General features: G+C 49.4%; 2 protein-coding genes across 15 annotated transcripts in view; one reads left to right on the top strand and one right to left on the bottom strand.

Moving 5' to 3' along the window:
- Window positions 1-422: 422 nt before the first annotated feature.
- Window positions 423-24,476, bottom strand: PGAP2 (post-GPI attachment to proteins 2). Of its 4 annotated transcripts, XM_082844559.1 has the most exons (8): window positions 21,208-21,257; window positions 13,963-13,983; window positions 10,820-10,994; window positions 6,222-6,390; window positions 2,323-2,575; window positions 2,070-2,176; window positions 1,345-1,453; window positions 423-1,131 (listed from the first exon to the last, which is right to left on the bottom strand). In XM_082844559.1, the coding sequence occupies exons 1-8, from the start codon at window positions 21,245-21,247 to the stop codon at window positions 1,001-1,003; spliced, it is 1,005 nt and encodes a 334-aa protein (XP_082700685.1). In that variant the 5' UTR covers window positions 21,248-21,257; the 3' UTR covers window positions 423-1,000. The 4 variants fall into 4 exon arrangements, with proteins under 4 accessions (XP_082700685.1, XP_082700683.1, XP_082700682.1 ...); XM_082844557.1 differs by lacking the exons at window positions 6,222-6,390; window positions 21,208-21,257 and adding an exon at window positions 24,222-24,476; XM_082844556.1 differs by lacking the exon at window positions 6,222-6,390 and having other exon boundaries at window positions 21,208-21,263.
- Window positions 21,649-26,335, top strand: part of NUP98 (nucleoporin 98 and 96 precursor) — a 100,459-nt gene continuing 95,772 nt past the window's right edge. For 8 of the 11 annotated variants that reach the window (XM_082844548.1, XM_082844551.1, XM_082844549.1 and 5 more), the window contains exon 1: window positions 21,650-21,800. The gene's annotated coding sequence lies outside the window, so the exon portion shown is untranslated. Of the gene's footprint in view, window positions 21,801-26,335 lie in introns of all 11 variants that reach the window. The other 3 variants (XM_082844550.1, XM_082844545.1, XM_082844546.1) reach the window with 3 other exon arrangements.

Genomic DNA, 26,335 nt, shown 5'->3' with positions numbered 1-26,335 from the left:
GCCACATGGAATCATACCCTACCATGGACTTATTTCCTCCATCCTGGAGCCTGTCCCTCCCCTCAGTTCCATTAAAGAGACAAGCCCCCGAACAAGCAAGCCTAGCCCAGACTGTTGGCAAAAAAAAAAAAAAATTTATTTTCCTTTGAAATAAAATGTACAACCAAAAGAGCACAGGGCCTAAGGCAGTAGGGAGGACGGGGGGGACACCAGAGAGCCCATTTTGGGGTAGGAATCTGTGCCTCTGTCCCCTCTACCTGGCACCTTTTGCCAAGCAGGAAGAGTCTGTAAACCAGAGATTCCAGAAGGGAAGGGAAATACATGCTGTGCCAGTGCTTTTTCTGTATCCTTTGGGTACAGAACACCACCTCCACAGGGAGAAGCACAGACTGGCAGAGCCCTCGGAAATCATATAGCCTCCCACCCCTCACCCCCATCATCCACACGGACACGAGGAGGCTCAGATAGGGAAGGGCATACACCATATCAGAGGTGAAGTCAGGTCTGGGACACCTGGGCATACTCAGCAGGGGAATGTGGTCACAGGCCTGAATGTGCAGAGTAGATCATTAGACGCATGGGTCAAGTGAATGACCCCATGGGGAGAAATGGCTGCGGTTTTCTGGTAGCAGCCACTGCTCAGTGGTCCCTGACCTCAGCGAGAGGTGGCTATGTAAAGGCCAAGAACCAGATGGTGGTTATGAACCTCAGGACTTCTTTTAGCACCAGATGGTGGAGCTCTCCTGCCAGCTCAGCTTCTTGGGGCTTCTCAGGTACGGGTGATGCTGCTTGAAGAAGCCTGTGCCTTCACGTGGGCTGGGGGAAAGGAGAAGCCAGTAGGGCCGGGGAAAGCCTTGTCCTGTGCCTTTCTTCCCTTCTTCCCCTCTACCCCAGCTTCAGTAGGGCTCAGAGAGGACGCAGGGGGTGAGGGAAGGCCAGAGTGGTATCCTGTCCTAGTTTCTCTGGGCAGTGGGCCTCCTCGCCAGCAGGAGAGAAGGGTTTAGAACCGTTTTTCCTCAGGCTGGGAGGTAATGAGCAGCTCCTTGTTCCCGAAGTCCCACCAGGCCGTCATGTGGAACGCCATGTTGGTTAGGACAACAGTATACTCCAGGATGGCAAAAATGGTGTATACTGTGGGAAGGACACAAGGAACAGGGCGTGATAAGCCTCCTTCCCTACCCGCCAGGGGCCTCTTGATAGATCACCACCACTGCATCACTACGCAAAGAACACAATGGCAGGCAGTCCCCAAGACCACTGCCACTGCCATACTGCACATTACAGAAAGCATCCCAACTGTCCCTTAGCCACTGTGACCACCTATGGATCCTCGCCTGGCCTCACCTCCAGCCTCACAATACATGTTGTGCCGAAAGTACGCAGCCAGCGCCGTGAAGAAGGAGACGAAGTTGATGATGAAGAGCCGCTGTTTCCAGTTGTAGGACTTGCGCTCCTAGGGGATGGGCTGTCTGATCACTCTGCAGCTTGTTAGATATGTGCGGACAGCCTCCCCTCTTGACCCCAACTCCTAAGGGCTGTTGTCTTGCCTCCTTTGGTCATGGAAGGGGGCAGAGGCAGGGGCAGCAGGAATGATGGGCATTTCATACCCCTGCATTTGGTGTAATGAGGCCAAGGTACAGTGGGGTCCCTGTCCCTCCCATTTCAGGGGGACAGAGTATGAAAGTTACTTGGAGTGACCCACCAACCCAACACCTCCAGATGCTGTGGGGAGAAGAAAAGTACGGGGTGTGGGGCGGCAGGGCCAGGGGGAGGCACCAGAGTTATTACAGACCACAGACCCCTGACGCAGTGTTCCCGCTGCAGCCTGGGTGCTGCCCCTCATTCTACTCCCATTTGGAGGCACTACCTCTTCTATTCTCCATTTTCCCATGCTACCCAAACACAGCCCCAGATTCTGATCAATCACCCTCCACTTGTCCCCAAGCCCAGCCCCAGCCCCAGTTTGCAAAAGAACTCCATTTCCCACCTCACCATTACCCGCATCCTGAGGACGAGTGTCCTTGATTTTCCTCTGGGCCGCCTGCAGCCCCACTAGGAGTAGACCGTACCTCTTGACTTACTGTGTGCTTCTTGGTCAGCCGCCAGAGAATGCAGGTGAGGAGCATGTGACTGAGGGATGAGGCGATGAACACAATGAAAGCGTTTTCATGGATGGCTGGAGGGAGAGAGGAGGGCTGGAAGCATGCACCGCAGGGAGCACCCAGAGCCCTGCGTCGTAAGGTCGGGGGGCGGGGGTGGGGGGCAGGGACATCCCCTCCCGGAACCCCTCCCCGCTCCTCCTTCCCTTGTCTGGGCACCCACTGAAGTCCTCGGAAGAGGAGACATAGGTGAGCACTAGCAGCGCAAGGTTCTCCACGACGTTGAGGCCGAAATTGAGGCGGCAAAGCTGGCGGTAGCTGGGACACGGGGAGGCGCAGCTGAGGTAGTGGTTCCAGTAGGCGAAGGCCACCAAGAAGCGGGGTGCTGAGTGCAGACCAATGCAGAAGCGCCATACGTAGCGCTGGGGCACCTCTCCGCCGATGGCCGAGCTCACCGACGGCAGGTAATTGGGCACCTAGAGAGTTGTGAACCATCTGGGCACCAGCCCCCTGCCGGCCCCACCCACCTTGAGATCTTCCTCTCTGTGGAATCACCTTGACACTCAGAAGGCTCTGGTCCAGTCCCCTGCCTCCAGGATGTCCTTCTTCAGAGCCCCAGAGCTCTCCAGGGAGACCTCCCCTTCCAGGTCCTTCCAGGTCCCCTTCCAGGTCCCCAGTGTGCCTGGTTCTCATTCCCTAGCCAGCCTGGGGTTTGTGCTGGGCATAGTGGGACCGCCTCCATCTCCCTACAGGTGGCTGGGAAAGCTATAGGCAGGTTCAGATGCTCTCTGAGCCCACAGCACAGGGCTGTGACCTGGATAAAGTCCTGTGGGAGGGTCCATGAGCCCAGCAACCCAGATTCAGTCCCAAGGACAGAAACGAGTCACAGAGCATCTGAGCTTCCTTGGCACAGCGCTGGATTCACTGCCCAGCTAAGCTGTTCCTGACTGCTCCCAGCTTCCCTTGTTCTTCTGGTCTGGGGTACCAAGGTAGTAGAGGGTGCTGTGAGATCCTAGGGAAGCTGGGCCAGAAGATACATTCACTCTGGTCACGTTTAGGAAAATGGGTGCTCCTAACCTGGGGTAGTCTAAGAAAATGACCCTGTTCTTATGCATCTCTCTCATCCATCTTTCTCAAAGGCTGGAATTCCCTTATTCCTTAAGGAACTGGAGTGTCATTCTTTAAAGCTGAGGAAGGAGATAATATCACACAGCTGCAAGGACTGATGTTGCTTATTTTGGAGGGTGAGAGAATGGGGGATGGATGAACAGTAGTTTCGATGGGAACAGGAAGGTCAGGAATAGGAAGAGGATCTCTTAGACTCAGGGGCCTAGAGCAGTATGTCTCAAACTTTAATATGCATACGAGTCACCTGGAATTGTGTGAGAATGCAGAAGGCCTGGAATCTGAGAATCTGCATTTCTAAAAGATTCCATGACTGCAGAATCTACCAGTCTGTTGCCCACACTTTCCGTGGACATTTTTAGACCTTCAACAAGAGCCAGAGCAGTGCCAGAGCCCAGAAACCCAGAGAGGGAATGACCCTGCTGTGACTATGGCAGGACAAGTCTTCAGAGATGGAGTTCTGGAAGACCCGTTCCTTTCTCCCAGTGGGGATGCTGAATGGGTCTCCAGAGTGGCTGGGAAGGCAGGCAATGATGGAGGAAGCTCATAGGGCAGGGGTGGGCCTGGGACAGGACCAGCCAGGGCCCTCACAAGCCTTCACAGAAACGGAGATGGATTCCCCTCAGCACTGTCAGAGGAAGCTAAGTGCAGAGCTCTCAGAGAGAGGGTGATGCTATCGAGGCCATGGCTTGAGATACCATAGCTTGAGACCAGGCTCAGATATTCACTCTGAGTAATCAGTGAAGGGCAAAATGGAGGCTTTGGAGCCACACAAACCTGGGTCTACATTCCAGCTCTGCCTTTATTAGCTGGCTGACCTTGAGCAAGTCACTTCACCTCTCTGAGCTTTGATTTCCTCATTGGCAAAATAGGGATGATGTCACCTACCTTGCAGAGGACGGTGAATACTAAATATAATGTATGCAAGGCATCTGCAGTGTCTGGCACGCAGTGAGTACAAGCGATGGCTTTCAGAAGACAAACGTTCCTGAAAAGCCTGCAAATTGGCTGTGATCTATGTGGCTACTGAACGTGGCAAGGCCGACTTATGAGTGAAAGGTGGGAATCATATCTTGACTGGACACTTCTGAGACCTCCAAGCCTCCTTACTTGACTTTTCTGCCTCTCTGGGTAGGTCCCCTGAGTAGGATTAGTGGGAGTGTTGCCTCCACTTTCTAGAATATTCATTTTGAAAACTCCTGCCCCAATCTCAGCTACTTTAAAGGGAACAGTACCAACATCTAAGGCTTGGCTGGGAGAGCCGAGAGTATTCAAAGGCCCAGAGCCCTGACTGATGCTGGGAAAGAGGTAAAGGGTAGAGATGGCACGGAGTTAGGGGGATGCCTCAGGAGGATGAGGGTTAGGGCCCTGTGGCTGCCTGTCCCATCCTCACAAGCTCCTCTCAAATTAAGGGTGGGGGCACGATTCTCAGAGCAGGGATTGCCTCCCTCATCACACACACACACACACACACACACACACACACACATGCTTAATCAGGTACAGATACTCATATACACCCCCGCCATTCCGAATACACAAGTTCCCCACTCACCAACTATGCCAACAACAAGCAACATGAGGAGATATCAGAGCCCACGTACACAGCTCACCACAAACCTCCCCAAAAGCCCAGAGCTAAGGGTACTGAGAGATGGGAACATAACCTCTTTCCCCAAGAATAGAAACCCTTTGGCCTGGAAGACATGGCTCAGTGGATCTATGGCAGGGCAGTAGATCAGAAATTCACATGGTATAAAGGGAGAGGGTCCAAAAACTTCCTTATCATAGAATCTCATGTTTCACCATTAGAGGTTCATTCCTCTGGCCTCAGATAAAAGTCCCCTGAAATTATGGATGACTTTTCTTTATACCTTACCACCCCTTCCCCTCCCCACCAACTGGACAAAAACTCCCATTCCTGTCAATCCTACTTGCTACTCTTCTCTGGACTCCATCCCCTCTTCTCTAACCTCATAGTCCCCCATCTTAGCCCTGGTATCCCCTGTACCATGAGCACTAGCTTCCTCACTGGTCTCCCTACTCTTGCCCTCTGCCGTTGAATCTGTTCTCCACTCAGGAGCCAGAATGGTCTTCTACAGCTCAAATCTGATCGTGTCCCTTCCCTGCTTAAAATCTTTCCAAAGCTCCCCATTGCCCTCTGGATAAAATCAAAAGCTGTCCGCCTGGCACTCACAAAGGTCCTTCTTCACCCCACAGCAACAATTCCCCCTCCTCCAGGAAGGAAGTCTCCAACATCCAAGCCGGTTTAAGTGTTTCTCCTGGGCCCCGCATCCCTGTGCTCCCTTTTATCACAGAAGGGATCTCATCTCACAGTGTTGTGACTGTCTGTGCCTAGGTCTGTCTCTTGGAGGAATAAGATGCTAAGGGCAAGTGCATGTTCAATTCCATGCCCCTGACACAGAACCTCCACCCCTGGGCCCTCAAGAAAGGCTTGATGGACTGCTCTTGGAGGCAGGAACTCCTTCTAGGTTTCTAGCTGGCAAAGCTCTGAGTGGATATAGGTTGTGGGGCCTGAGACTGCCAGAGGAGAAACAAAGATAGAAGAAGCCAGGGCAGGGCTGGGCGTCTTCTCAGGTCAGGTCCCTAGTCTGGGCTAAAGCCACCTGTTACTTCTCCTGGCTCCTGGCCTCATCTTACCTCCTCAGTCCTGGCTTCCTTTCCAGTCTGGTCTTTCTTCAGCCCCCTTCTCCCTCTCGCAATCTCTCCTGCTTATTCCCACTCTCTTCCCTTCCCCCAGGCCCCCTCTGCTCCCTTGTACCCTCTACAATCCTCTTCTACTCTTGGAGGACTGTGACTCTACTTTCCCTGAGGCTCTCTCCCCAAATTCCCCCCAGCTCTGACTTTCCCCCCACCATCCTTTTATCCCTCTCCCCTCTCTCTGTCCCTCCACCTTCTCTCCTACTGTCTGATTCCACCCTTATCACCATCTCCTGACCTGGCCCTGACCCAGGTGCTGGGGAGCCTGGCACTCACCCCACAGTCAGTGGCCACTGTGTACTCAAAGTGGAACACCAGGGACCAGATGATGCAGAAGAAGAAGCCAAACACGGGGAAAGTGATGACCCACCAGACCATGGCCGTGAAGCGGAGCCGGAACACGGTCCCGTCGGGGTCCAAGGGCTGGGAGGCCGCAGAGAACATCCTGTAGGGAGTGGTGCCCAGGCAGGGCAAGGGACACAACTTGGGGCCTGGTGGGGTTACCTGGGCCTAGGAAAGTGGGGCCTTTTCCAGAACTGGCTTTTCAGAGTATAGGGAAGAGCCAGAGTATAAAGAGTAGGAAGGGCATAAAGGAAAAAGGAAAGCAGTGCAGAAGAGGAGGTACAGAGGGAGATGGGGCAGGAACAGCAGAGAGACAGGGTCAGCTCATAGGAATCCCTTTGGCACACTGGTCCTATAGGTTCACCTCTTGAAGAGTATGGAGAATAGAGGCTCCCAGTGGCCTGGATATGGGAGCTCTGATGGCCCACCTCATTCCCATGACCCTCATACCCACTCAGGAGAAGGGTCAGAGGTGGAAGGGTTATTATTCGCATTGCACAGAAGGGAAGACCAAGGCCCAGAACTATGCTAGGATCAAACATTAGGACTAAGGCCTCTTGCCACTTGATAGCTTAAGGCTCCAAGTCAAGGTTTACTTCAGGCCAAGTAACCTAGATAAAGGACCTTGGCTCAGACTGACCCAAGCCTTCCCACTGACCCTGTCTGACCACATTCCTGCTCTTCACCCAAGTTAACTAGGAACAGTGGGAGGGCCCCATAACCTATTTCAATGGGACCACAGGCTACCAGCCATCCCACCCCCAGGCTCAGAATGATCCAAGCCTCAGGCCAGCAGTACCCTGACCCCGAGATACCAGAGTCCCTCCGGAGGCCCAGACCTCTATCTCCTTCCTCTCTGAGAAGACCATGTCACCCGATCCAAGATTTTCGGGAACTGAGGGTCATGGGAACCTTCTCCACTCAGGTTGAGTCTCCTGTGCTGGGCCAGACCCAGGAAGGACAGACCCAGACTGAGGCAGCTGGGCTTCTTCTGCTTCCTGTCCCTCTGGGCAGAGAACTCCCTCCCCCACCCCCACTGCGCCGACCACCATGACCCTTCACGCTGGGCTTCCTTCTGGAGGGCAGATTTGTATTAAAAGGCCTAGGACCAAATCTCCCCTGGGGACTCAGACCTCCCTCCATTAAGGGAACCCTAGTCTACTAGTCCAGCTCAGCATCAGGGAATCAGGGTGGGGGTAGGCGCACTAAGCAACACTCACACTGGGTGCTGAAGGATCCGGGGCTTGGGTTGAGGGCTCTAGCCAGACTGAGACTGCTCTAAGACTGGAGGGTCCCACCCCCAGTTCCTGAGGGCCTGCCTCCCGCCCACAGAGCCCGGATCTCCACGCCTTCCCCGGGCACACAGCCTTCCCACGACCAACAAGGCCATGTCATAAATCCCAGAACACTCTGCAAAGGTAAGAATGATAGTGGCCAAGGTTGGCCCACAGCAGATCCCTTTGCCAGACATGGCGGTGGGGACCTTTCTGAGGGTTGGGTCCAGGCATGTAGGCAGGTTTCTGGAAAGGGAAAGGGAGAAAGCAGAATAGGATTTAGCCCCTTTCTGTTGGAGCAGGACTGAATATGTTTGTTGGGCCCCATCAGAGAGCTAGCTAATCTTAAACAGTAGATTCGCGGTCCAAAAGAGATCTAGACAGGCCTGAATATGAGGTATCAGTGTCCAGCCTGTACCTGTGCAGAAACAGCTAGTGGCAGCTCAGGCTGCATTAACAGAGGTCTAACAGCCAGTAATAGGAATAGAACAGTCCTGATTTGGGCTGTACTTCCCAGGCCATATGAAGTCCTATGCCCAGATCAGGGCCTAGGAGAGGACAGTGATCAACTGGGCCAAGTCCAGGGCACATGTCTTGTAAGGATTGCCTGAAGGAACTGGAGCTATGCTACCTGAGAAAAGTAAACTCAGGGGACCCTCCTCCCCCGCCATTACTGCCTTCCCATCTCTGCAGGGCTGGCTGGAAGCCAGGTGGAAAAAGTAGCTCCAAGGGTCCCAAAGCAGAGCCAGAGCCAGGACAGAGATTCACCAGAAAGAGGGTGTATGCTCACTATAAGAGCTTGCTGGGCTTCCCTGGTGGCGCAATGGTTGAGAGTCCGCCTGCCGATGCAGGGGACACGGGTTCGTGCCCCGGTCCGGGAAGATCCCACATGCCATGGAGCGGCTGGGCCCGTCAGCCATGGCCTCTGAGCCTGCGCATCCGGAGCCTGTGCTCCGCAACGGGAGAGGCCACAACAGTGAGAGGCCCGCGTACCGCAAAAAAAAAAAAGAAAGAGCGAGCTTGCTAATTGTTAGTTACTAAGTCTCCTCGGAATCAGCTGCCTGGGAAGGAAAGAAGCTCTCCATCACTGGGGATGTGCAAGCAGAGGTAATGTCATCTATTGGCAATTATAGACTAAGGCTACTTCTTTCATTCCTCAGTTGGCCATTCCTGGGATTCTCTGGGTGAAAAATTCAGAGTATATGTGAAAATTCCCAGGTGTATCCATCATAGTAGTCCCAGGGAGTAGGGACAAAATACCCCTGGGGTCACTAGGCCTAGTCTTGCCCCAGAGAGGCCAGGTACCCCTCCAGCAGCTACCTATGCCTTAGCTCCCTATCTAGTATGTTGAGAATGGGTTATAAGTATGCTGAGGTTACTGATCCCATTATCATTTGGAGCCAGCCACGAGGACCAGAGCAAACAGCCTACTCCGTCTAACTCCATATGCCATACAAATATTATAATTCTCTGTATGGACTATGACTGCATTATATCCTGCCTTCCTTTTCCCAGGGCTGATATGTGTGTGTGTGTGTGTGTGTGTGTGTGTGTGTGTGTGTGTGTGTGTGTGTGTGTGTGTGTCGGGGGTGGGGAGTCCTATCCATTTATTCAACAAATACTTTTTTTTTTCCCTGGCTGCGCTGTGTGGCATGCGGGACCTTAGTTCCCCGACCAGGGATCAAACCCATGCCCCCTGCAGTGGAAGCACAAAGTCGTAACCACTGGACCACCAGGGAAGTCCCTCAACAAATACTTTCTGATTCAGATGCAGTGCCCATCTTCAAGGAGCTCCCAGCCTAGTAGGGAAGAGAGACACAAATATAATGTGATAGAACCATATCAGAGAGAACACCTGGAACTATGGGCACCCAGAGGAGGGAGTGATTAAGCTTGCCCCATGGAGGCTGCAGAAACCTTTTTGGGGGAGGAGACATATGAGAAGGGTTTTGCAGGATGAAGAGGAGTTGGCCAGGGTAATAGAACATTTGATGCATTATCTAAGGTGAGAACTAGGTCAGGAGAGGCTGTTGGATGGATCCTTTCTGATCTTCCCCCTCTGATCACCTGGTCACCCCCTTTTCTTCCAGTCCTGTTCTTTCTGATAGCTCCCAGCCCTGAGTCTCACCAGGCTGGCTGCCCACAACTCAAGGCCCACATCTACCCACTGACAAATCAAGAAGAGGGAAAACTTGAAGTCATATGAACAAAAGAAGTGGGCCCCCATGCTTGCCAGCCAGATCCCACTCCCGGTTGTACCCCTTTTTCTCAAGCAAATGCTCTTTACAGGAAGGTGGAAGCTCAGCTGATTGGGGGCCTTCTGAGCTCTCTGTGAGGCTAGTTCAAGGGTCCATGTCCAGGCTCTGCCTCTTTCCCACCTAGAGACCCTTGGCTAACTTCCTCTCCTGCCCTGTCTTCCAACTTGACAATCTCCTTTTCCTCTTCCTCCTTCTGCTCCTCCCCTTTCACATTTCCCAAACCACTTTCCTATTTCCTCCACCTGGAGCGCTACACTAACACTGAGAAGGAGGAGGACAGGAATTAGCAACCCTGATAGACATGGGGAAACTGAGGCTCAGCCTCTGTTGTAACAGGATTAGCAGAGTCAGTGGATGAACTAGCAGGATAACGAAGGTCCACACAGGTCTCACCCCATTTACAGCCATAACATACAGAGAAAGAACTCTCACAACTTTCTTCGTGGCCCAGCACCCTATATCCCTGTCCAAGAGGGTGTATGGCCACCTATGGAACCTCAGAGGTCATGGGACCTACCCCAGAAAACACATGTACACACACATAATCAGGTCCCCAACCAGACAGACACAGATATAGTCTCTCTCACACACATAGCCCACTCAAAGCCATTATAGTCATGTCCCTCACAGTTAACACATGCACATATACATAATCACATTCCCGTAGGGACAGGCACAGCCCACAGTGCCCCACTAAAAAGCCCCAAATGCCCAGTTTTTTTCTCTGTCCCCCAGAAAACCCTGGGGCTGCTGAATCTGCCCCTCTATGAACTAAGGATTGGGTTCGGGGTTCTGGGGCTGCCCAACTTCAGGGACCCTGGCCCTCAATGACCTCCGTTGAAGGTGGAGGGAGACTATTCCTTGGGACCTCAATTTGCAGGCATCCCCCCAGCAGCCCAGTATGTTTGATGGCTAATCCTGTTACAACAGAATCAGGATCCAAAATAGATCTGATTGGGCCTGAACATGAGGTATCAGTGCCCCCCTCCACAAGCCCTACCCCACAGTGTGTGGCCGTAGTCTCCTTGAAGTGGAAGAGCAGGGACCAGAGGACGCAGAAGAGGAAGGCGACAAGTGGACAGCAGACCGTGACCAGGGCCACCAGGGTGAAGCGGAGCCGGACCAGGGTCCCATCCCGATCCAGTGGCAGTGGGACCTCGTACATCTTGTCAGACCTGGGGATGGAGTAGTGTGCTGTCAGGGCCCAAGGTAGTGAGGCTGGGACTCAGTGGTGAAGTTAGCCCTTGTGCTCAGTCCTCAGCTTAGCTATGCTATGGGGTGGAGAGTCTGAGAAGGAAGCCACCTAACCCCTAAACTTGGACAGTTACTGCCCTGGATGAGGAAGATGGACTGAGAATCCCATGAGAACATTCACCCTCAATTTCAGAGGAAAGACAATGAACCAAATCTGTGCTAAGATGAAGCCGGAATAGATTGGGAAAACTTCTCATCCCTAGGCCTGGCTTGACAGGCCTAGTACTACAGGAGCCGGTTGAACTAGTCTCTCTTGTTTCAGGAACCAATCCTAAAACCTCCCAGTGAACAGAATGGCCCATCTCCTCCCCCAGGCCTTGGAACCTCCATGTTTCAGGGCCTCCTATCAGCTCTCACTGCTTCACCCACCGGCCCGGAGTGCTTCTGCACCTTCAATCCCTTCCCAGCTCTGTGTGCTCTGTGTGCCTGCACCGCAGTCCACAGCAGCAAGGACTCCATGGAAGCCAGCAGAACCTCAACCCCCTGCCTGTCCCCACCCGCTGCCTCACGTGCTCTGAGGGTGAAAGGCTTTGCAGAATCAGGCCTGGTGCTAGCCTGGGCTTGCTGTTTGCTAGAGAGAGCTGCCTGGTCAGCTTCTGGAGGCTTCCCAGTGCCCAGGGGCCTGTCCGCTCCCCTCTGGAGACTAGGTAAGGGCTCCTGAGGACTGGGCTCCTCCCCACTGCACTCCCCCACTCAGATGAGGATATGAGGTCATGCACCATACTACTAGCCAAGTATATACCAGCAATCCTAGCCCGGACCCCCTCAGTGTATAGAAGGGGAAGTTGAGGCCAAGAGAGGGGCAGGACCCTGCTCAGGGTCACATAGCAAATAGAAGGAAGAGCCAGCAGTGGGCAGATGTGGGGCTCACAGTGTCACAAACTGCAGCTCTCACCTTCCTTGACCCTTTGCTCTCTGGGCCAGAGCTCTGGGCAGAGAGGTCAGGTTACGTCAGGTTAGGAGGGAAAAGTGAAGGGGTACCTGTCCATAGGAGGAAAAAAACTAAAAAACCAAATCTTATATAAATGAGTCAGTCAGCCCCGTTCCCATTTTAAAGACAGAGGAACCAAGACACAGAGAGAGGAAGGTCTTTCCTCAAAGCCATATGGTGAACCTGAGGGAAAGCCATCCTCAGAATTTAGGCTTCTAGTTGCCAAACTAGGGCTGGCTCCAGATACATAAAGAACCTGCCCTTCTGGACTCCAGGACCTTGCCTGGAGATCAAGTCCTAGCTCTTCCTGGCCCCGCCCTCAGGACGCTCTCCTAGTCCCGCCCTCAGGAAGAACCCTGGCCTCCAGGAGGCTGGCCTCATGGCATCTGGAACAAGCCAGGTGGATATGCCTCTCAACCATCTTCCTCCACCCACCTCTCTGCCAGGCTCCATCAGGCAGCCTGCCCCAACTGCTCAACCTCCTTCCTCCTTCTGCGGGCCGGGGGTTTCCCAGGAGCGGTGGAAGTGGCTCTGGTGGCCCTCCCAAATCAAGCACATTCCTACAGTCCTTGGATCATCCCCAAAGACCTTCCCCACCCAGCCCAAACCCAGATTCTGTGGTTGCAATGGTACTAGTCCCTCCTTCCAACATCCCTTCCTGAAGCCAGCTGCTCTGGATCCCTCAGGAATCACTGGGACCCCCAAACCAAAGACCAGATCCTCAGGGAATGACTAGGCAGTGCCCAAGGCAGGGGTTGATAAGGTTTGAGGAACAGTCTGTTCCACTTGTTGGAGGTATGCCTAACCTCCCTTTTAGCTGTGTGACCTTGGGCAAGTCACCTAACCACTCTGGGCCTTTTTTCACAGTTGTACAACATGGGGATCTTGTGGTTTGGATGACTAATAAGGCCATACCAACTAGGTCATTCTACTCTCCCAGGCTTCAGGACAGGGAGCTCACTATCTGAAGGGCAGCTGTCCAGCCCCAGTCAACTCTAACTTCCACACAGGTACCACTTAACTGAAAACTGCTTTCTTAGGAGTATCCCTACCTTATTTCCAAAGATCCTCAAAGATCTTCTCAGCCTCCAGTCCAAACCCACACTTACTGGGTGCCTTCTGAGTACTAGGCACCCTGCTTAGCACTAGATATACATTGTTTCTTTTAATTCTCACTACAACGCTATGAGGTAGGCGCTAGCTATAGCCTGTATATTTCCATTTTACAGAAGAGGCAAGTGAGGCTCAGGGAGGTTAACATTTGCTCAAGGTCACAGGCTAATAGCTGGCAGCGTTGGGATTTGAAACTAATCTAAAGGGTTGCAGGTCCCCGGCACCTCTCTCCTGGGGCACCTAAGGAAGAATCTGGACCAGGAGTGCCGGCGGGGTGAAGAAGGGAGAGCTCACTCTGGAACATCGGGCCCCTGTCAGGGAGCAGAGGGGAAAGGGGTCAGCTACCCCAGCGGGCACAGCAGCAGGTCCTGGACAGACACCAGGATCCCCACAGCCCGGGGCCGGGCCCCGCGGAGGCCAGACCGCGTGGCCGAGCTCCCCCAAGTGGGGCTGCCCGGCAGTCCAGCACACCCATCTCCATACTCACCCAGCCCGTGGCGGCGAGGAGGCCGCGCCGGCGCAGTCCGAGAGCAGGGAGCACCCGGGGAAAGCCCAGGCCGGGCCCGGGGGGGCGAGCGGTGGGGGGCGGGTCGGAGCGGGAACGGCGGGGGCGGGGCCGGCGCGCTTGGGGCGGAACTTGGGAAGGAAACAGCACCCAGATCCTCTGCTGGCCCCTCCCCGCTTCTGCGGCCCGGGACCCCGGGCTGTCCCCCTTAATCTGGCGTCCCCTCATGCCATGCCGATCCAGCACTGGTCAGCTCCACTAATTCCAGCTGCATAGGGGCAGCCGGAAGAGCACTGGACACCTGGTTCTGACACGTTGGATCAGCCACCTTGTCACTTACCTCTCGGCTGCGTTCCATCACCTGTTGAAAGAACATAAAATTAATTCAACAGGACCTCGAATTCTCTCATTTCCTGACACCAGTCTCTACCCACCTCCCACCCCAACCTAGACGAAATTATCCAGTTTCGCACTTCTTAAACCAGTTTGGCCCCAGCCTCGGCGCCCCTTCCCCAAACTTTGCTCCCCAGAGCCCAATCGGGGCATTTCAGCAAAGGGAAGAGCGCCTCACAGGGAACGAGATCCCGTGGGGCCCAGAGAAACTCTGGGCCACAGCTATTCCCACCTTTGATCAGGAGAGGGCGCCCTGTCCCGCCTGTCGAAATGCAGAGAGCGGATCTCCTGCCCCCCAACCCCACCCTAGTCCTGGTCCCTCTTCACCACGAGAGGGCTGATCCCCAGAAACCAGCCCCCAGCCAGGGTTCCTTCCCCACCCTGACTGACCCCCTAAAGGAATCTGAGGGGGACTCTTGGCTACCTTTGTAAAGACCATCCTACCTCAACGGGGAAAAAGAATGAAGGGACCAGTAATCCCTCCTACAGTTACAATGTGGGATTGTCAGAGCACCTGCAGCAGGTGGAGGACATCTGACCTAGACACCGTTACCATCACATTTTTCCCGTTTAAATCCCCACAGTAATAATTAGCACATTTTGAGCACCCCCGGTGTCCCAGGTACTTTTCTACTTTTTTATGTTATCCCATTTAATCCTGATAAAAGCCCTATGAGGTAGATACTATTAATATCTCCATTTCACCAACGGAAAACAGAGAAGATGAGTTACCTACTCACACAGCTAGTAAGTGTCAGAAACCAGGATTCAAGTCTGGCACCTGAGGTCATTCCCTTAATCACTATATACTGTTAATTCGGGGAAACAAAGGCCCAAATTTGATTAACTTGCCAGAACCCTTTTGCATGCATCCACTCTTGTTCATTTACTCAGCCTAGGCCCCCTCTGTGACAGGCCCTGGGTTGGGCAATGGTGGGGGACCCAGAGATATCGTGCTCACTCCTGGGGGTCCAAGTCAACAGGGAAGGTGTCTTATTCTAAAAAAAAATAGTTTTCTTGACTTGAATTCTGCCACCCCACCCCACCCCACCCCGGCCTTTAAAGTCCCAGGGCAAATGAACAATTAGTAAAACTAATTGTTACTGAAAGAACCACTCCCATTTAGTTTTGATAACTGGATTTAGGTTTTCTTCCTTGGGGCTTCACGCGATGCTCTTTGTCTAGCTCCAACCCACACATGCCTGCTCCTGGCCCCTGTTGCCGGTCTTAACCCCTTGTCTGTTCCTTTGGCTCTAAGTACCATTCCCTGAGGCTGGGTCTCTTCTCCCTGCCTCTAGACTACCCCCCAGTGCCTGAAACTTGAGGTGCTCTAACTGGCCTTTAATTCTCTGGTGATTTGGGCACTTCCCCACCATACAGTCCTCAGTCTGTTTCCTCATCTGTAAAATGGTTTTAGGAATATCCACATTATACTGTTGTTGTGAGAATTAGATGAGGTAATAGAGCAGTGTGCCAGGTTGATGACAGCTAGATGTGTCAGCAACAGACTGAATTTGTCCTGATTGAGCCTTTTCCGAACTGTCTGACCTCAGCTGTCACTGACCCTCTCTGAATCTGTTTCCTCCACTGTCAGTTTGAAAGACTATCACCTACTTGATTTATATGAGGAAAAGTGGAAGAAAAAGATGAGTTCTTACTATGTGCCAGGGACTATATATGCATTCTCTTATTTGATCCTCTTAATAATCTGATGAGGTAGGTTTGATGAAAGCCATTTTACAGATTAAAAAATTGAACAAGCATCTAAGCGTCTAGGCTCGACCTTATTCAGGACGCTCTCAGTGTTTGCTGAACTGGCATTTGTCCATTGTCCAAGTAGCTGCTGCTGCTGTTGAAGCCTTTCAGTGTCTCCTCCCTCCTGGTTGGTTTGCCTGGTGCCTGGACATGTCCCAGAGAGGCCTGTGCCTGAAACAGCACCACTATCTTCAAGCTTTAGCCATGATCACTGCTCCACTCCCCTTTCCACATACACATACCAGATATCCCAAGCTCACTGAGCATTTGTTTTCAGGGATGTTCCAGCCCCCAGGAGCATAGGGCGGTGTAGAGGTGGGGGGCAGAAGAGGGGAAGTGAAGGTGGGATATAGTTGTCAAGGAAAGCTTCCTGTAGGAGATCTCCTTCACTCCTTCACTGCCCTCCTATCTCTCCATCATTCTCCCCATTAGCCACATTGGCTCTTCTTATGACACAGATCTGATCATGTCCCGCCCTTGTGCCTTGTGGCAAAGTAGTAAATTTTCATGGCTTTCAGCATCAAGGGCAAATTCCTTAGTGTGATGTTCAGTATCCTTCATAAGGTGGCCATCCTCTACTCCAGCAACCACTTGTTTTACATTCTAACTATACTCACCTCTTCCATGGAGCCTTTTTTAATTTCCTCCTTATCTCTCCCTACCCCCCATGATCTGCCCACCTCCCCACTCCTCAGGCAGCCTTGGATGGCCTTCCATCACACCCTTATGAGGGCTCTAACCACAATGAAGCAAAATAATCTGTTGCCTGTTTCCCCGACCCTCCTGGCAGCTCATTTAAGGACAGAACCTCCACCTGTTCCGTTTATTTCTGAATGTCTCAGCTTAGCCCAGGCATGGGCATACAGTAAGAGTCCAGAAAATATTTGCTAGATTGATTTAATTGAACTGGATTTTGAAGGATGGGTAGGATTTAGATATATCAAGAAGAGATTTAGGAACTGCAAGAAAGGCCTTTGAAGAATGACTGCTGGGAATAGAGGGTGGAGGCAGAGGGTGCATGGCTCGGGGTGGGGGTGGGAGGTAGGTAAAGTGACAGAGACAGAAACAGTGCTAAAAGCATCCAATTTCAGGCCAAACGCTGCCCTGCCTCCTAGGCAGCCTTAGGAAAGTCTTCCTGGGTTGAGGAGGAGTGTTCTTTTTTTCTTCCCAGAGATCTTTCTCATGGCAGAGACATCCTTCTTGGATGGCTTTAAACTATTTACCCTAGGCTCACCCATCTTGCTCCAGCTCCATTCTGCCTCAAATAGTAATTACATCTTCATTGTTCTATAGAACATTCTTTAGCTTCCCTATCACTTCTTTTTTATAAAAAATTATTTATTTTTGGCCGTGTTGGGTCTTCGTTGCTGAGAGCGGGCTTTCTCTAGTTGCAGCGAGCGTTGCGATGCGCGGGCTTCACACTGCAGTGGTTTCTCTTATTGCGGAGCACGGGCTCTAGGTGCGCGGGCTTCAGTTCAGTAGTTGTGGCTCACGGACTCTAGAGCGCAGGCTCGGTAGTGGTGGCACACGGGCTTAGTTGCTCCGTGGCACGTGGGATCTTCCCGGACCAGGGCTCGAACCCGTGTCCCCTGCATTGGCAGGTGGATTCTTAACTACTGTGCCACCAGTAAAGCCCCTCCCCTATCACTTCTAGGATGAAGTCCCAGTTTGCACCCATGGATACACTGAGCTCTTTCCTGGTCCCACATCTCTGTTCTCCCTGTTCATCTGGCATGGAATGCATCTTTTCCTTGTCTCAGCAAACTCTACCCTTCCTATAAAGGTATAGATTAGCATGACACTTTAGTGAGTTAGGCATGCATGCAGTAATTTCTAGGGCTATCACTAAAATAATAGAAAAAGAATTTAATTTCCAAACTGATGCAGGAATAAAAATGAAGTAATCCAAAAGAATGCAAGAAAGGAGATTTAAATGGCCAATAAGCACGTGAAAAGATGGTCAACATCATTAGTCACCGGGGAAACGTATAAAAAAAACCACAGTGAGATGCCACTTCACACCACCTAGCATGGCTATAATTTAAAAAGAAAGAAAAAAGAAAATAACAAGTGTTGGCAAAGATGTGGCGGGCAGGAATGTAAAATGGTACAGCCAGTTTGGAAAACAGTTTGGCAGCTCCTCAAGAAGCTAAATATAGAGTTACTATATGACCCTGCAAATCCACTCCTAGGTATAAACACAAGAGAATTGAAAACACATGTCCACAAAAAACTTTTACATGAATGTCCATGGCAGTACTATTCATAGTGGAATAATGGAATAATCATTATTCATGATGAAACAACTCAAATGCCATCCAACTCATGACTGTATAAACAAAATATGGTATATTCATAAAATGGAATATTATTCTCCTATAAAAATGGGTGAAACTTTGAAACATTATGATAAGTGAAAGAAGTCAGACACAAAGGCCACGTATTTTATGATTCCATTTATATGAAGTGTCCAGAGTAGGCAAATCCATTGAGACAGAAAGTGTACTAGTAAATTGCCAGGAGCTGGGGGGAAGGGGGAGATGGGGAATGATGGCTAATGGGCCTGGGGTTTCTTCTGGGATTATGAAAATGTTCTGGAATTATATAGTGGTGGTAGTTGCACAACCTTGTGAATATACTAAAAACCTCTGAATTGTACACTTCAAATGGGTGAATGTTATATTATGCAAATTATATCTCAATTATTTAAAAAAAAAATCTGGCAAAGAGCTTGGCCTCAGTAAATGGCAGTTATTTTTACCAAAAAAAAAATTTTTTTTAAAAAGCACAGAAACAGAACATCTGGGGCAAACAGAAAGTCTAAAATGTTAGATAAAATCCTAAATATACCAGTAAATTCGTTAAATGCAATTGACTAAATGCTCTAGTTAAAAGTCAGATATTCACAGAAGATTTATATAAATCTAATTATATGTCATTTACAAACATCACCCTTCCTTATCAAGTTATAGGAAAAGAAGGAAATCAACATTTACTGCATGCTTACCATGTACCAAACAGGGGCCCAGTCCTTTGCAAATTTCATGATCTTATTTGACCTTCACAAGCACCTTATGAAACAGAAATTATTGTGCCCACTTTATAGACAATGAAACTGGTGCACAGAACAATTAAATAATTTGTGCAAGGTCTAAAAAGTAGTAGATCTAGGACTTGAACTTAGATCTCTTTGAATCTAACTCTGCTGCTCTTTCCAATGTACCATATAAGAAATTTAGAATCATCTCTCTGGAAGGAAGTCTCGTGTTCTTTTATAATTCTGCAGTCCTTACAGGTCTCTATACTCCCTGGGCATCAATCCTTCAGAGCTGCATAGAGTGAGTTCTCAGGGCATGTGTGAGAGAGACTTGAAGCTTCCAGGACAGAAATGGACTTTACTTAGCTCTGTCTCTCTTGGCCACGGCAGAGTGTTGAGCGGTAGACATCTCTGGGCTCCTAATGCCCAGGACAGAGCTTGGCTCAGCAAGCTTTTGAGAACATGCACCAAATTCCTTGGCTTTAGAGGAGAAGAAGGCAGATGATGACAATCAAAAGGGGTGTTATGAGAATTAGGCAGAGTAAGACTATGTGGGCCTAGGAAGCCCTGGTCCACAAAGAAGTCCTTCCTGGGGCAGAAGTCCCTGGGAATGATGAGCTTGTAGGCCACATGCCTGCCAGAGTACCTAACAAGAGGTCCTTCTACTTAGAAATCACCATGATCACAGGAAATTCCTCCCTGGAGCACTCCTTGTCCAGTGTCTCTCCCTCCAGTCTTCCAATAAGTATACACTACTTAAGGGACCCAGCTCCTGCACACCTGCTAGTACTCTGGACTAAATACACTCACTCACACAAGACATATTTCTGAGCTCCTTTTCTGTGTCAGAATCCATGTCTTAGAATATTTAGAATGGGAATTCCTTAACATTTTTAAAGAATACAAATAATATCTATCATTTATTGAGGGTACCTGTGTACCAGTTACCATATGCCTCAGCTCATTTAATTCTCACAACTCTGTGAGGCAAGTACAATTATTACCCCCATTTTACAGACAAGGAAACTGAGTTTCAGAGGGGTTAAGAAATTTGCCCAAAGTTCATACAGTTAATACATGGTTGGGCTCAGATTTAAACCCAGGGTTCTCTGACTCAAAAGTCCCATACTTCTTTTCTATTTAAGAAAATAATTCTCTCATTCATGCATCAAACGTTTAATGCACACCTATGCTGTGTGGCTGGCCTTAGGGACATCAGAATAAATAAGCAGAGGAGAGCCTTAAACAGAGCTGGGTTTGAGGATTGGAAGGTGAGAAATCAAAGGTTCAGGAGGGCAGTGAGGAAGCTACTGTAACTCTCCAGGGAGACCTAATGACTTTCTGATGCTGAATATAGGCAAGGGAGGGTGGAGGGAAAGGAGTGATGTTTAGATGGAGTAGTTGGGGAAAGGGGTCTGGAGTCAGATGTTTAGCTTTCCTATTTGACCATCCACATATTTATTTTTTTCTTTCTTCAAGCACCTACTGAACATCTACAATGCACTAGGTTTCTTCCATCCATTATCTTATTTTACCTTTACTACCAGATCACTCCACTTTTTTTTTTTAACATCTTTATTGGAGTATAACTGCTTTACAATGGTGTGTTCACTTTTTGACTAAGTAACTCTAATCCCTTGCCACCACTGAAAACCCAGAGTGATTTAAGTTTATCCATGTTTTGGGCAGGGCCCATTTCAATTTTGTAGATATGTCCCAGGAGGAGGGGGTGGTGGAGCGGTAATCCTAATAGGTTTTGCTTTCTGAACACAGTCCCTGCTATTTTGTGTGGGACCCACAGTCACTAGATCTAGTTTCTAGAACATGCTCAACCCACCCCCTTGAGATATCAGGCTTCTGCTCCGGGCTAGGCCTTGAGGGAAAGGAACACCAACTTGAAAATGAAGCTCTGGCCTTCAAGAGCCCGGCACCAGAAGATAGGAAAGTAAATAACAGAATACAAAGTAACAAGGCTGTAACAGAGGCCTGCCCAAGCATTACTCCAACTAGCTGTGAGAGATCCCAGAGAAGCGGGAACATTTCAACTAGACTTTAAGAATAAGTAGGGGTTCCTAAAGTGCAGGTGGGAAAGAAGTTCCGAGAATTGTCATTTGTACCAAACTCTAAGCTGAACCATTCCCTTAAGGCACCTCTAATGTTCCTAACGTCCATTCTAGGGATTCAGAGAGGGAAAGGTTGTGTTGGGGTTGGCATGGGTCAGGAGACAAGGAGGCCAGGTTTGCGGGCCTCGGAGCAGCTGCAGGTGAGCTACGCAGATAGACCTCCTAGGAGGTCCCTCCAGCTCCGCACGTGGTCTGGCCAGGAAGTAAGGGCAAGACAACGGGGGAGCTTTCCCGTCACAGCCCGAGGACTGGGGAAAAGTAAGGGTAGAATAGTTACCATGCCATCCTGGAGCCTTCACTCTGATTGGCCCGAGCATCAGCAACCCGAGTCTCTCCGCTCCAAAGAAGGGGGCGGAGCCTCAGCACAGCGTCATCACTCTTCTCCCCTCCCCCCGCCCGATGTAGCCACTCACCAGCCTACCTCTAGGGGCCCTTGTGACGTCACGACTCCCTCCCAGCCAACCGCGGCGGCGAGGGGCCGTACTTCATGTCCCTCCCACTGCCCCTCCCGCTTCCTCCCCCTAATTCCTTCCGTCCCTCCTCTTCCCCCTCTCCAGTCTCCCAAAGACAGCCCTCACGTTCGGTTTCAAAAGACTCTAGGTCCAATGCATAACAGGGTGGGCCTAGAGTGGCGGCGGTATCTGCCAATGAGCAGACAGCGAGGGCGGAGCGCCCGCAGCGAGCCTCTGACGGCAGGCGGCGTGTGACGCAGTCGGGCCCTCTGCGCGCTGCGCCCGAAGCGGCGGTCGGTAGCGGAGGTGGTGACGGCGGCGGCGGTTTTGTGGCGGCCGCGCGCTGCTCTCTGAGCGGCGGGTGGCAGACGGGCCTAGGCCCTCACTCCTGACACTTCCCGTCCCCCACCGCATCGCGGTAAGTCGGGAGCCGGGGTGGTGGCGGCCGGGGACCGGCAGGCTCCACCTCCTCTCAGGGCGGGCGGGTTCGCGGGGAGTCCCAGGCCCTCTCCGCGCCCGAGTCTCGAGCCGGGGCGCGCACCTTCTGCCCTGAGGGAGGGGGCGGGGCCCGCGACCCTGCGGCCCCGAGGCCCAGCTTTTCGGGCTCCGGGAAGGAGTCGCTATCGGTGGGATCTGGGCCCTGGGGTCTCGCATTGCAGCCTACGTTGAGGGGCGTCCCTTTAGCTGGTTGTACTCATTCATTTGCCGGGCGGTGGTTAGATGGGCCGGCCCTTTGCTGGGGCAGCGCCTTGAGACCCTGAGTACGGTTTTCCCAGCACTTCTCTGACCATCGTGCGGGATGGGCTTTATGTGCCTTGGCTTCTCCAAGGGGAAATTTGCAGCCCCAGGGGAGTGTGAGTGCGTCGGGAGTTTGTTACCTTTTTAAAACAGTATCTGAGAATTAAGGTCGGTTTAATGGAGTGAAAGCTTATTTTCTGTTCTCCCACGTGTTCCACGTAAAGGTAGACGAGGTGAGGTTTTTGAATTACTATCGCCATAAGGACCTTAGAAATTAAGCCAATCCCCCTACTCTACGTTAAATGCAAGTTCTATAGGTGGAGAAACCGAGGCCCAGAGAAGAAACAGGATTAGCCAATGCTACATCTGACTCAGTGTAGAAATTTTTCTACTACACTGCCCGCCCTGGGTGTTCCAGCCTCCCATTACTGAGGATTCCCTTTGGAAGAGTGGAGGAGTTAAGGTAGGGACATGGATAGTTAGGAGCAAACCTAGTCTTCAATAGCGTTTCCGATTTAGTTACTACCAGCTCTGTTCGTGGTAAGGCAGACGCTTCATTAGTTCACCTAGACTATGAGAACTAAACTTAGAAGTTGGTTAAAGAATGTTAGTTATGTTATGTATTGGAAATGAATCGATAAAACTACATGTCATTGGCTAGTTTCCTGTCCCAGGTCTGAAATTTTTATTTGTGACAGCTGCTGGGGACTCAGAAGAAAGAGTCCAGTTAATGAACTACAGCAATATTGCAATAGAAAACCAGAAATATGGACAAGATTTAGAAAAGTACACAGCAGTCATTTTGTATTTCTTGTACCTCGGAACTCATAGCGCCTCTCTTACTGAATTCGAAAATTGTAGTAGAATGAAATGAGAAGATTAAACTATTTTGGGAGAAGAAGCTAACTGGAAGAAAGAAAGAAAAGAGCAGTGATCATCCCCTGTGACAGTCTTATAAATTCAGAAGGAAACACTTGTTGACTGAGTGAGTGACAGATGGTGTGTTTGGAACTTGATCGAAGAAGTTAGGATATTTAAAAAACAAACCAGAAGTTGGACAGGAAGGAGGTACTGGGAAATAATTTGATAAGGTTATTTTTTGACTCTTCATTGAGATTTGATGAAGGCCACTTTGGTCTGTTCACATAAGTCAGATTGTCACTTTCCTCTTGTTTAGATGACGAAGTAAAAACTGAAAAATGTATGTAAGAGCAGAAGAGAACTGTAGTCTTAATACTAAGAGGTGAACAGGGTATGTTTTCTGTGACATGTTCTCTTCTGGGAAGCCTTTCCTGGCGTTCTTTCCCCTGCAAGCTTCCATAACACTTATTTGATACTTCTATTTATAGCACAAATCATTTTGTATTTTAGCTGTGTCTTTTTATTAGACTGGTAAAAAAATTTTTGACTTTGTATTCAGTTTGCTTAGCACAGAGTAGGCCCGCAGTAAGTGTGCTTGCCTGAATGGATAAACAGATATGGAGGAGTTAAGCCTAAAAATAGTCTATGAAGAGGCTGGGTATTTGTGTACTCCTGAAATACGGGGCCCAGATAAGAGGACCCATACCATTCGTGTGATACACGGTACTTTGGTACCTGACTTTATTCATGTCCACTTGCTCCTGGATAACTAAGAACAAGCACAACTTTTAGGGAACCAAGTTCATAGCTTGGAAAAAATCAGTAATATTACTTTATTGTGATTTTTTATAGTAGCAATTAACCTTAGGAAGAAAGGGGTAGTAGTACTGATATTTAATTTCCAGTAAATAAAGAGCACATCTGCAATTATGCAATTTGTCCAAAGTTTAGGAGATTAAGAAATTTAGAGATTTACCAGTAGGTATTAGAGACAAAGTATGTAAACAGCGTTTCGTAAGAACTTGGTGCATTCTGTGTGTTTGGAATTGAACCTAAGTATTTGGCATTTGTGTATTGTAGTATTTTACCCATAAGGTACTCATAACACCCCCTCCCTAAGTTGTAACAACCAAGAATGTCTCCAAACATTGTCACATGTTACCTGGGAGGCAAAACTGCCCCTGAGTGAGACCACTGCTCTAGAGAAAACGTTCCCAGTATTTCAGTAAAAAAATCTTACCTTTATCATGTCTGGTCTATGCTTGTGGAGTCTGCTAATAAGTTGCATCTGGTTGAAACTGTTCTCGAAAACCCTTAAATTGTCAGAATCTGGTATGGGAAGCTGAAAAGCTAAGAGTCCTAGAGTCACTTTCTTTAGTTTCTCCTTTCATTTCTGTGGTAACCTCCCTTCCTCTGAGATAGGAGAAATCAAAGTCCTGTTTGAAAGGAGATAGGTTGTTGGGTAAATAGAGCAATATTTATTTGTTTTTGTGGAAGAGGGCAAAAAAGAGCTTGTAGTTGAATTGATACAATTAAACGTGATGCTCTGTGATTCCATTCTCTTTCCATTTCACTGATACACGACCTGCCACATGAATCGGAGGTCTTGTCCCATTGTACTGACTCTGAGAATGTAATAAACACTGAGAATTATTTGCCACATTTTAAGAGTTTGTACTTAATTCAGTGTACTGCGAAACAATTGTAATTTTTTAGTAGAGAAATAAAAATGATTTCTTAAAGTATAGGTCTAATTAGCTAAGTCTGGTACTAAGAGTTAGTTTAAGCTGGGAGGTAGTAGGGTAAATTGGAAGGTGTGAAACTGGAGTCAGACGATTAGAAGGAGGCTCTAGCAATGGTCTAGCAGTTCTCAAAGTTTGAGGTCTTGGGACTCCTTTATGCTTTTAAGAATTATTGCGGACTCTGAACAGCTAGAAACTGAAACTAATACTTAAAAGATTTATTGATTTAAAAAATACTCTTACGAAAAGTTACTAAAAAAATTTAGTGACAACAGTAGCATTGTTTTACATTTTTGCAAATCTTTTTAATGTCTGGCTTAATAGAAGATCACTGAATTTGCAGATCTTTTGCATTCAGATGGTTGGTATGTTGTTTTAGTTGAAGTATGTGAAGAAATCCAGCCTTATACAGATATATAGTATTTGGAAAAAGGAGTGTTCTAATGACCTCTTCAAATAATTGTAGATTTCTCCTTTGACAGTACACTCAAACCTTCTTAAAGGTTTGTTGCAACATGGAATCTGAAACCATATCATTGAACTTTTGTACAATGTTACATTAAAATTCATTGGTCTGTCTTGCACTTTGAATGGGTGTTTGTTTACCTGTGCATGATTTTATGACATTATATATTGGTCATTAGGAATCATTGGTGCACTGAGTTACGCAGCTCTTCCAAATGTTGACAAATTTACAGTTGCTAATATTTCCACCCATTTCATCAGATAAATCTTTTAAGAATTGGGAAGTTGACAAGCTCATAGTGGTGTACACAAGTTTTCAATATTCCAATTTTCTCTTCAAATCTAAGTAACCATAGTTGGTCATTTATTCTTTGAAATAAAAATGGTGTTCCATTAAAAAAAAGTTGGTTCAGCTTTCTACTCAAAAGTAATCACCCAAGTGTTTTTCCTTGGGACAGCCATTGTATTTCAATATGTAGAAGTGCTTTTGAGTACTTCCCACTTCGTCCCCCCAAATAATCACACAGTATTGAAAAGATGTGTACTGAAATGTCAAGCGTTAATACAATCCATAATTTTTACTGCTCCATCAAGGACATTTAAGTGAAAGTGGATTTTTTTTTTTTTTTTTTTTTGCGGTATGCGGGCCTCTCACTGTTGTGGCCTCTCCCGTTGCGGAGCACAGGCTCAGCGGCCATGACTCATGGGCCCAGCCGCTCCGCGGCATGTGGGATCTTCCCGAACCGGGGCACGAACCCGTGTCCCCTGCATCGGCAGGTGGACTCTCAACCACTGCGCCACCAGGGAAGCCCGAAAGTGGAGTTTTGTGTGTGCTATAAGTGGGTGGCAGTGAAGAATCCAGTGAGTATACAGTTTGGGGCCGTTGTCTTGTTTCATGCTCAGGTTCTAGGTGTAGAGGTCAGCACAGTTTTTTATAAAAAGGCAAATAATATCTTAGGATTGTTATGAAAATGGTTTTGACTTCTTGGGCCCCCGAACAAGGTCTTGGGGACTTCTAGGAGCCTTTGGACCACAGTTTGAGAACCACTAATCTAGGGCAATGATTTTTCACACTGGTTCATACAGCTGTAAGCTTCTTTGAAAGGGTCAGCTGATGGGGTTCTACTGTGCCCCCACCCCTCTTTAC

Source organism: Leucopleurus acutus (genome assembly GCF_964270905.1).
Source record: "Leucopleurus acutus genome assembly, chromosome: 8".
Lineage (NCBI taxonomy): Eukaryota > Metazoa > Chordata > Mammalia > Artiodactyla > Delphinidae > Leucopleurus > Leucopleurus acutus.
Note: the sequence above shows the minus strand (reverse complement) of the source record. Positions and strands in the feature narration are given on the sequence as shown.